The sequence below is a fragment of the Podarcis filfolensis genome (genome assembly GCF_964270895.1).
Source record: "Podarcis filfolensis genome assembly, chromosome: 1".
In the NCBI taxonomy this organism is placed as follows: domain Eukaryota; kingdom Metazoa; phylum Chordata; class Lepidosauria; order Squamata; family Lacertidae; genus Podarcis; species Podarcis filfolensis.
In genome coordinates this window covers 124,724,320-124,735,047 of record NC_139604.1, presented here as the reverse complement: position 1 = coordinate 124,735,047, position 10,728 = coordinate 124,724,320, and the positions used below count along the sequence as shown (strand labels likewise).

General features: G+C 50.5%; 1 protein-coding gene across 6 annotated transcripts in view; it reads left to right on the top strand.

Annotated features, from left to right (window-relative positions):
- Positions 1–5,724: 5,724 nt before the first annotated feature.
- The window catches only part of JAG2 (jagged canonical Notch ligand 2), an 89,525-nt gene continuing 84,521 nt past the window's right edge, over positions 5,725–10,728 (top strand). Inside the window, exons 1-2 of one of the 6 annotated variants that reach the window (XM_083610846.1) lie at positions 5,725–6,387; positions 7,267–7,587. In XM_083610846.1, the coding sequence (XP_083466972.1) occupies positions 6,307–6,387; positions 7,267–7,587 (402 nt within the window). In that variant the 5' untranslated portion in view covers positions 5,725–6,306. Of the gene's footprint in view, positions 6,388–7,266; positions 7,588–8,989; positions 9,264–10,242; positions 10,270–10,728 lie in introns of those variants that run through there. The other 5 variants (XM_083610845.1, XR_014547233.1, XM_083610848.1 and 2 more) reach the window with 5 other exon arrangements.

The following is a 10,728-nucleotide window of genomic DNA, read 5'->3' as shown; positions in this document are numbered from 1 at the left end:
TTTTTTTTTTTGGGGCGGTGCAACCAGAATTGACAGATTCCCATCCCCTCTCAGCCCTAATCTCTAGGCAGCAAAGACCAGCCTCGGTATTGGTGGCCCCAGAAAAGCACGAAGGTACGGACAGTGGGAAAAGCAAATAGTATATATAGGTATTAAAAACCACACACAATGACAGCACAGATATGGTTAAGGTGCTGAGGAAGAAGAACTGCAGCAGCAGCAGTGTGCGAGAAGCTGCCATCGCTGTAGCGGAGGCCTGGGTGAGCAGCTGGGCTTCCATTTAGCAGCTGCCGTGGTCTCAGCTGAGGGGGGGGGGCTGCAGCTGCGTGCTGGCCATGAATAGCCAGAGCGGTGTGCCGGCTGGCGAGGCTGGGGTGTCAGGCTGGGCTTCTGAAAAGGAGTGGGGAGGTGGGGCAGGGGGTGGGGGTGGCTGGCTTTGTGAAAGGTTTCCTAGCCCAGCAGGGAAGCTGCAGTCCTTTGACTTCTGGGTTATTTGTTCCCAATGAGGCTTTTCAGTGGGGCATGGGGACGGAAGGGTTAATGGCAAAAGGGGAACGTGGGGGGGGTGTCCCATGGCCTAAAAGGTGAGAGCTGAGTTGTAACACACACACACACCTGTTTGTGTAGATGGCATGGATCAAAGTCCCTGTTTTCTGCTGCTCTGGAGAGGGAAGGAAAAAACCCCACCTCCAAACAGCTGGAGCCAAAGGATTTTGCTACAGGTGCCTGAGCAGCTTTTGAAGAGGATGCAGATGTTGCTGCCCAACTGATGATTAGGATGGCCAGGTGGGGGGGGAGGAGGAGAAGAAGGGGGCTCTTGCACCTTTTAATGGCAGTGCAGAAGAGGGAATTTCAGCAGGTGTGCCTGTTTAAATTCCCCCTTCTGCACAGCTATTAACCATTCCTCTTCTACAGCTGCTGCCCCCCTCCTCCTTTTGATGATCTCAACAATCACTCCTAACAGCAGAGTAAAAAGGGGGGGGGGCTGAAGCAGAACTACTAACAAAATATTAAACTATTCAGAGGGAACCCTGAGGTTTGCGCATGTGTAGATGACTGCCTCCCCCTCCAACCCCCCAAAAGACCTTGCTCATGGAGGACTGACCATGCTCAGTGGATGCTGTGGAAAGCTGAGCATCAGCTGGGGCCGTCTCTCTGAAGCCCAGTATCTGATGATTCAGCCACAACCGGGAGATGTTCTTGGGATGACAAATGCATAAGAGGACAGAGCTCCTGCGCTTTTAAGCATCGCGTACAAGATGGAATTCCAGAAGGGGCAGTTTCCCATGCAAGGGACACCTGATGAAATTCCTTCTGGGACACAAATATTAAAGTTGGCAGCAGCCTTGTCTTCATTTTACCTCTGGACCTCAGCTTCCCATCACTAGCACAGTATTGAGCATAAGACCAGAAAAAGCTAGGTTCAGATACCCAATGAAGTCATTAAGCCAATCATAAAATATACACATTGATGCTCATGGATTATAGGTGATAAACAGAAACTGAACCAGGACAAGATGGAGGTTAAGAGAGTGATGGACTCTAGAATAGGGATTCAGCTTGTTTTGAACAGGATACTGACAATTCCTTTTTAAAATCAGGTGTGTTGTTTTGGAGTACTCTGATCTAGAAGCTGAGACAGTCACTGTGGCCAGCTGGTGTCTCTGCTCGCACCCTGGGACATGTCTTGGTTATGTCGAGACTGGATTACTACAATGCGTTCCTCCCTTCTGAAGACTCTTTGGAAAGGAAAGGATGTTAATGGGCACTCACCCAGGTGATATGTTTATTTCTATTATACAACAGCTCCACTGGGTGCCAAATTGTTTCTGGGTATGGTCCAAAAATTTGACTGGATTAAATATTTGTATGCCACTTTCCCAACGACACAGTTGACCTCAAAACAGCTCGTGACAACAGCAGAACATTAGAAAGGTACATTGCCATCAATATAATATCACAGCTCCATTACCGGAGAAGCAAAAACAGTTGAATGCCGTTCAAGAGAACCACGTAACTCAAAATAGTTTATCAGAAAATGGTGCTGAGCACCAGCTGAATTTGATTACATTTTAAGGTGACCGGTGCCTCCCTTTGAAACTGTGAACCAGGGAAGGCCAGAATCAAAGAACTGAGTTCCTCTGAACATGTTCTAAGTCTAGGAATTGATTTTCAGTACCAGAACTGAGCTAAGCCAACAGTGTGACGCGGCAGCTAAAAAAGCCAATGCAATTCTGGGCTGCATCAATAGGAGTATAGCATCTAGATCAAGGGAAGTAATAGTGCCACTGTATTCTGCTCTGGTCAGACCTCACCTGGAGTACTGTGTCCAGTTCTGGGCACCACAGTTCAAGAAGGACACTGACAAACTGGAACGTGTCCAGAGTAGGGCAACCAAAATGGTCAAAGGCCTGGAAACGATGCCTTATGAGGAACGGCTAAGGGAGCTGGGCATGTTTAGCCTGGAGAAGAGGAGGTTAAGGTGTGATATGATAGCCATGTTCAAATATATTAAAGGATGTCACATAGAGGAGGGAGAAAGGTTGTTTTCTGCTGCTCCAGAGAAGCGGACACGGAGCAATGGATCCAAACTACAAGAAAGAAGATTCCACCTAAACATTAGGAAGAACTTCCTGACAGTAAGAGCTGTTCGACAGTGGAATTTGCTGCCAAGGAGTGTGGTGGAGTCTCCTTCTTTGGAGGTCTTTAAGCAGAGGCTTGACAACCATATGTCAGGAGTGCTCTGATGGTGTTTCCTGCTTGGCAGGGGGTTGGACTCGATGGCCCTTGTGGTCTCTTCCAACTCTATGATTCTATGATTCTAAGTCATAGGTAACTAGGAAGCTGCATTATACTGAGCCAGGCCATTGGTCCATCTAGCTTTGGATGGTCTACACAGACTGGCAGTGGTTCTCCAGAACTTCAGAAGGCTCCTCTCTCCCAGCCCTACCTGAAGATGCTGGGGACAGAACGAGGGACCTTCTGCAGTTCAGATGCTCAACCACAGAGCTTCTGCAATCCTTTCACACAGAAGTCCACACCTGGTAACGCCCAGCTTTCTTCATTTTAGCATCCAGTGATCCCTTCCAGACTCCTGAAGGTTGTTGTTGTTTTGCAAGTGTATTATGCAACAGCATGCCATTGACACAAGAATAGTGCATTAGATTTATAGCAGACGGTTTGCACATCATCCTGCTTTAGGAGTTATCCTGCGATGCTTCGCCAATGTTCCCGCAATACTGTCGTCTCAAGGGGAACTCTTACGTTATATAGAGCAAGGAAAGTGGGGCAAAACCACCTCCAAACCATTGGTGGTATAGAAACTTGCGGGATTTCGGCAAGGAGTTACAGGACACGCACTGGTGGGAAACGAAACAGTATGCGCACCCAGAAACTCTTGCAAGTGCAAGCAAACTGGAAGTGGGTTCTCCTGTAACCGCCCCAACACCATCATCAGCACAAATAATCATGAATGCAGAATAGAAAGGACATCTGGAGGGGTCCTAATTTAAGGAGGAAAAGCCTTGTCAGTCTACATGCAAAAAAAACTACCATTCTGACCTGCATTCTGCTCACCCTGCCATAAATGGCTCAGGTGCAAGACACCTGACAGACCATCTCCTCTTGGACCAGGTTGCCCATTCCTGAAGGTGTACTGCAGACCCCTTTCTCTGTGACCCACCTATTGCTGAAGCGTGATTGGTAGAGATGTGCAAGAAAGGAATTCTTGGTGGTTGCGCCGATTTTTGGATTACCCTACCCAGCAAGATCTGTTTGGCTCTCATTGTTTTTCTCGGACTGGCTAAGACCTTCCAGTTTTTATCTAAGCCAATCCAAGCCATGCAAGGGCAGATGTTATCTGTGGATGGCATTTGACTACTCAGAGCAGACCCACTGAAATTAATGAGCATGACTAAGTTTGGACCATTCCATTTCTATTGGTCTACTCTGATCAAAGCTTAGTTGACCGCTACCCTAAATAAATGCACACTGGAGACTCAAGGGCAGATGTTTTGGACTACAGTAACCATCAGCCTTGGGAAGAGACTTAAAAGGCTTTAAGGTGCATGGGGTATACAGACCAGTGTGTCGGTGCCTGTAGAAATTAGCCTACTGTACAAAGGGACTTCTATCATTGCTTTTTCAGTCTGGCCTCTGGCCCCTGCGCACCTCAGGCATGTGGCCCTCAGGAGGCTGCTTAGAAAGAAATGCGGCCCTTCAACTGTAAAAGATGCTCCCCTAAAACAGAATTGATTTGTATGGCTCTTTTGGACTTTTGCGGTCCACCACAGAAGGGTCAAATCCTGCTGGATCTGTGTGCCAAATAGTCAAGGAGAACAATGTACGTGCTGAAGACTCCCAGCGGTTGATCACACAGCCTACCTCCTCAAACACGAGCCAGACTTTAACTCTGGTTTAGACTATTCCACCTCCACACTTTTTCGAAAGGACCAGGCTGCAAACCTGCGTTGACTTACTTGGAGATGGACCAACAGATGTCTCTCCAGAGTTGGCATCAAGGGTTTGGCACAACGAAGGACCCATATCCCCAGCTCCTCCTCTTTGCCACTGCATTGCAACCTGCCTGCTCCATCTTTCTCCTGCTCTAGCCAGAGGAGGTGAGAAAGGGGTACTGGTTGCTACCACCAGCAAATTGCTCATTGGCTCCATCTGGCAAGCAGGCAGATGGAAGCAACAATGCAGTAGAACAGCAGCAGCAGCAGCTGGCAGTCATAACACTGAGAGGGTGGGCTTACTGAGCAAGGAGGGGCCATTGAGGGTGTCTTGCTCAAGCCCCCTCCCCCCCCAAACTAGGACTGGGTTATTACTCACTGCAAGTCAGAGTTACCTCAGGCCACGCACTAAACGTTGCTACACTTTGGTAAGTGGGAGGGGGGATATTCCTGTCTCATTAGGATCATTTTCTAATTTATTAGGCCAAGGCCCTCTTAGGAATGATGTGTGTACTGCCAAAATGATAAACTTTGCAGTTTGTTGGGGCTCTAAAATACTCTGGGCTTCCTCCACTGACCTTATTTGACACAGTGTGATATTCCTAATTCCCCCTATAAAGCCCATACTCCGATGCATGCTTACTTGGGAGTAAACTTTATTATTGCACCAAGGGCCTTTCTTCCGATTCTTACTTTTCCTGCTGGGAGAGTTCCGCTGCTTATTCGAAGGCTCGACACTTAAAAAATTCAGAGTAACAACAGTGAAACGAGACATTGGTCGCTGGAGTTTAGAGGGGATCCCGGATCCAAAAATGGATGACCACCGCCTGGTTCGGGAGCCGATCCTAAGGCCCCTAGCGAGAGACGTTCCCACTTGAATAAAATATTGGGGTGGGCGCATAATTGATCACAAGACGTGGCTCAAACATGCCATTTGAATGGCAATGCCCATCAACTTTAGGGGCCCGGCCCAGCCTGCTCAAATATTAGAGTGAACCAAGGGACCACGGCACCTTGTTAGGTATAAAGAAGCTTAGGATCGCGTTGCGCGCGCCACGCAACCATCAGCGCGAAAGGCTCCACCTGCACGCGCGGGAAATGAGAAAAAAAAGAGGGCAGCCCCTTTCCCTTTTTGCTCCCTAGTTCGCGGGCGGCGGCGCGAGCCGACGTGCCGGGCGCAAGAAGGCACACGCCCGATCCGCACCCCAGTGCAGCCGCGCACGTGCTGGGTCGGGCCCGGCCCACGCGCAACAAGTGGCTTGCGCAACAGCCCGCCGCGGGGCGGACGGCGAGCGGCAGGTCGGCGGCTGCGGCGCCTCCGACGGCTCGCTGGGAAGCGCGCACGCTCCGGCGTCCCCGCCTTGGCCCGGCCTTGCCGCTCGCTCGCTCGCCCAGCCCTTTCGGGAGCCGCGTGGCCACACCCGCCCGCCGCCGCCGCCTCCTCCTCCTCCCCGGGCCCTTCCCCCTCATGAATATGAAGGCCGTGGCGGCGCCGTCTAATGGGCAATGAAGCTGTCACTCCGGCACCTACTTGTTGGCTGTTCGCGCAGCAGAGGCGCACAGAGGAGCGAGCGCAGTGGCGAGGCTGAGCTGCCGGCGGACCCGCGCTTTCCTCTGGCTGCCGCTGCGGCTGCAGGAGCGCGCCAGGCGCCCGCCAGGATCTGCCCTGCCTCGTCCGTCAGCCCGGGGCTTGGGCGATAAGGAGCGGCGGCGATCTGCAGGCTCCGGCCGGAGCTCTCCACCTTGCGCGCGGCGCCCGCCCTGCTGCCCTTCCCGCCGCCGATGCTCCGAGCAGCGGCCGGTCGATGGATTGTCTTCCCTGATCGACGGCGTTCAGCTCGGGGTAGCAGGCATGCTGGATTCTGGCAGGCGGCACTGGGTTCTCCTCGCGGCGGCGCTTAGGCTGTGGCTGCTCCTAACTTTATGGGTGCAGGTAAAACAACGCGGTCTCTATTTTTTTTGGGGGGGGGGGTTGCTGTCTTGCAAATAAAAGGGAACAACGGGAAAGGGATAGGGGAGCGGAGAGGACCTTTATCGCAGCGCCCGCCTTACCTTTCTTCTTCAGCCGCCTGTGCTGCAGCGGGGATTGCTTTTTGGATAATATTTCCCCTCCTAAGAGAGTGGCAATCTGGAGCGCACCCTATTTGCGAAACTTAAGCCCGATCTCGCTTAAGGGGAAGAGGGGAGAGAGAGAGAGGAGAGCGTGGCTTCTGCTGCAGATCTCAGCCAGCCTCCCTTTCCAAACGCATCGCTTCCAAGCCGGCGTGTTTGCTTTGGAAGAGCGCAGGCAAAGTTGCCGTGTGCAATGTTTGCATGGAGAATTTCGCTCCTCTTCTCTTTCCTCCAATTATGATTTATAATCCATTTACCTGCCCACCCGTGGAACGCTTGCTTTTTTTTTTTTTTAACAGAAAACAAAACCGGTTTGCATAGCTCGACTGGTCACCCTTAAGACTTTGCGGTATGAATCCCAAATCATTTTATTTGGGAGTTGCTTATTTCAGTTGCAAATGGGAACATTCTGCAGTTCCCTTGCACGGCTTGTGAATATTTTCCCCCTCTCTATTGCCACAGCTAGCCGGAATTGCGGCACCGTGTCCCGTCCCCCCCCCCCCCCCAGCTCTCGATCTCATCTTTTAATAGCACCGTCTAGTTGTAATAGTTGTTCGGGAAGGCTCGCTTTGCCGTAGGAAACTCCAGAGTGGCTGTTGGCTTGTAAATCTCCGCGCACTTTTTCTTCCCAAGACACTGTAGTAATGAGGTTGTATGTGTCTGTCACCCCCCCTTCCCTCTCCCTCTCCCTTATTTTTAGGTGTCCCAGTCCACGGGCTATTTCGAGCTGCAGATTAACTCGGTGAAGAATGTAAACGGAGAATTGTTGAATGGGGAGTGTTGTGATGGCATGAAAAAGCCCCAGAACCTGGACTGCGCGCGGGACGAGTGCGACACTTACGTGAAAGTCTGCTTAAAGGAGTATCAAGCCAAAATCACGACCACTGGAGCATGCAGCTACGGCTCCGGATCTACTCCTGTTCTCGGTGGAAATACTTTTTATCTCAACAACCGCAATTTTCATCAGGGGAAAAGTCACGACATGGGCAGGATTGCTATCCCTTTCCAGTTTGCGTGGCCGGTAGGTCAACTTTCCTTTTAAAAAAATATGTATGTATAAAAATGTGTGCGCGTGTTTGGAGATTTGCTCATCATTAAGCAATAGGCATAAGTGGTTTTGTGCACGGTATATAGGCTATGCGCTGAATGGTGTTTGGGGTGTGTGGGGGGGGAAGAATTATTTGGATGACCTTCCCTTTGTGGCTAGCTGCAGTTCTGTAACTTGAGGTGCTTTTCCTTCCGCCCTCTGTGGTTTTATGCGAAGTGCAGGCAGGGACTGGCTCAACTTGAATCGCGGTTCATTGCTTGGAAAATGCGAGGCGTTTTATTCTAACTGACAGAGGAGAGGCGCGCACTGATCGTTTTCTCTCCGCTTCTCCCCCGGAAAGGAGAAACGAGGAGCGGTTGTTTGTTTCCTGGGGGGTGGGAGAGAGCAGCCCCGATGCCGCTAGGCTTACATTATGGATTTGCAGGAGGGCTTCCTCAGAGCAGCGACAGACAGTAGCAGACAAGTGACTTGCACCGCGCGGATCTGCAAGGATGTGGCAGCTGGTGGTGCAAATGGCTGGTTATTTACTGGGAGCGGGGGAATCGGGCAGTGGAGAATTTTTTTTCAGGGAGCCCCAGGTGTTGGGGATAATGAACTCCTAGCAGCGTGTTGCATGGAAAGTGGGGAGGGGGGGGCGATTTTGCCTAATAAAAAAAACCTGGGAAAGGGCACACCCAGTGGCATCTCCTCATAGGGGCGTGCCTGCTCCTCATAGGAGCAACTGCGAGCGGCGGGGAGGAGGAAGTGCGTTGCGTGACAGCCTCCTCCCCGCGCTTTGCAAGATCCAGGTGTGAGCGGCCGAGGCTGTTTAGAGGGGGGGGTACTGTAGATGCGAAGGTGCTGCTGGCTTGCACGAGCTTTGATCCATACCCTTGGGTGTTTGGGGACACAAGGCGCTGCTTGATTATTTTTGTTTTCTTAAAAAAAAGGGGGGGGTTGGAAATGCTGTAAGCAATTCCCGCCCGCTGCCCCCCCCAATGGGGCGTGTATTTGCAAAATAAAAATAAAATGAAATGGTACCATCTCCAGCAGGGGGCGCGTGCGGCTAGCCTTGCGCTCGTGCCGTTTAATTACATAGAATACATGCATATATAAAATGCACAACACCATCCCGCTCTCAATGCAATGCCTAGAGAACATAGGGCGGGGGTGCGTGTGTGTGTGTGTGGAGAAGTGTGCCGGCAGGGCGTGGAAAGAGGCGGCGGCGGCGGTTTCGCAGTGCAAAGCAGCTGCGCTTTAGCCGCGGGCTACGGGGAAGCGCGGGGCGCGCGTGCTGCTGCTCGCTTAGGGCGCGAGCGGCTTGGCTCCTGGGACCAGACCTGGCGGGGAGGGCGGGGGCGGGGCGGGAATGGCTCGCCCGCCTGGCGCGCGCCTCGGCAGCGACCGTTGGAGCGGGGAGGGCGCGAGAGGGAACCGCCAGCCTCTCCCTCCTCCCTCCCAGGCTCTGGGTTCAAGTAGGGCGCACTTCTCTGAGGGAGGAATTCTGTGGAGAGAGCAAGGCACCTCTTCTCAACTTGGGGTCTTTTCAAAATGCATCCCTCCATGCCCAGAGTTTAAACTTCTGCCCATGAAAACCACATGCAACTGCCCCTGCCTTCTGATTTTATTTTTTTTAATAGGAGTAACCAGAGAGGCGCACGCCTAGTGAGGTAGTCATGGCACAGTGTAGTGGCCTACAAATGTATACTTGGGGTGAACCTGTTGACATTGACACACTACTGACTGACTTAGGGATGTTAATCTCGATGGGTTAGTCGTACGCAATTCCGGTGTCTCTGAGCAAGTGCAGAGTGACTTGTGTCCCATACAAAACGACGTTTTCCTCAGACGTTGGGTGGCAGGTGGAGGATGCAACCTGAGAATTTGTCTGAGGCCACAGGTCTCTTTTTTATGAATCTTAAGCCCGGATTGAATCTGCTTCTAAGTTTATCCATATGCACACAGCCAGAGTGGGGGGTGGGAGAGAAAAAAACCCCAATTCCTTCCTGTCAGAGGCCTGTGACTGACAGAAAACATCCTCAAGTCCAACAGCTGCTATTATTGCCACGATGTATGATTAAGAGAGGTTGTTCTGATCCGGTGAACTTTGGCGTTTTGGCCATTAAATTACCAGAGTTTTGGAGGTAGAAGTTTGGCATACTTCATTTTATGTTTATAAAATTGTGTCCCCTTTTTGATCTCGACCTGGTCTAAATGGGCAGACCATGTGAAAGCTCATGAGGGTTTGGGTCTGGTCAATACCACATATACACAACCTTGGGTTCCACGATTGAAGGAAAATGGGGCTAAAATATAAGTAAACGTTCATGTGTTGTAGCCTTATGAGGCTTTGCCCTCGGGTGGGAAAAATATTGCGCCCGGGGTGATTATTGAAGCCTGGGCTGATTTCAGACAGGATTTGGGTATCTTGTCCCTTCAGTGTGACTCAGAGTTTTACTATGTCTTCCCAAAAAAATGCGCACATCAAGTACACAGCAACTGTATGGGTTTTTTAATTGCCATTTTCAGCCTCTCAGCAGCTGTGTGATAGTCCATTTCTCATCAGCTGGTGTGCACATGTGTCAGTCAAAGAGACCTATAGAAATACTGGTAGTCATGTAGTTTGGTCTTCTCTTGCTGTGTCCACAGGATGACATCGCAACTCCACAATAGCAGGTAATAGAACAAGGTGTGTCCTGTGTGCTATGAAAAGGAGTTGTCTAAAACACGTTGGTTGATCTTTAGAAGAGCTTTGGAATGGATTCCTCTGGACTCTTATAGTACGTAACTGTTAGCAGTAAGCCCAGCTGCCAAAGACAGACTGGTAGATGGTTTTGTATATATTGGAACACATCTTTTTCATGCTTCTAGATAGAAGTATGTTCTGTTACTTAGAGAATTTGCTTTGCAGACTCTGGGGTGGGAGTTAGGCAACTAAGTGTTGTGGAAGAAACTTGATGGCAAGCTGTGTTTGTTCTAATAGTTCTAATTTCTGTTTTAATGGTTAAACTATTTTAATGGGCATATTATATGTTTTAATGATGGATGTTTTATAGGTTTGATGAAGTTGTTTTACTGTGTATCTTGTACATGCTCATTATTATGCATCTTAATTATGGGCGGCTGTATTTTTGT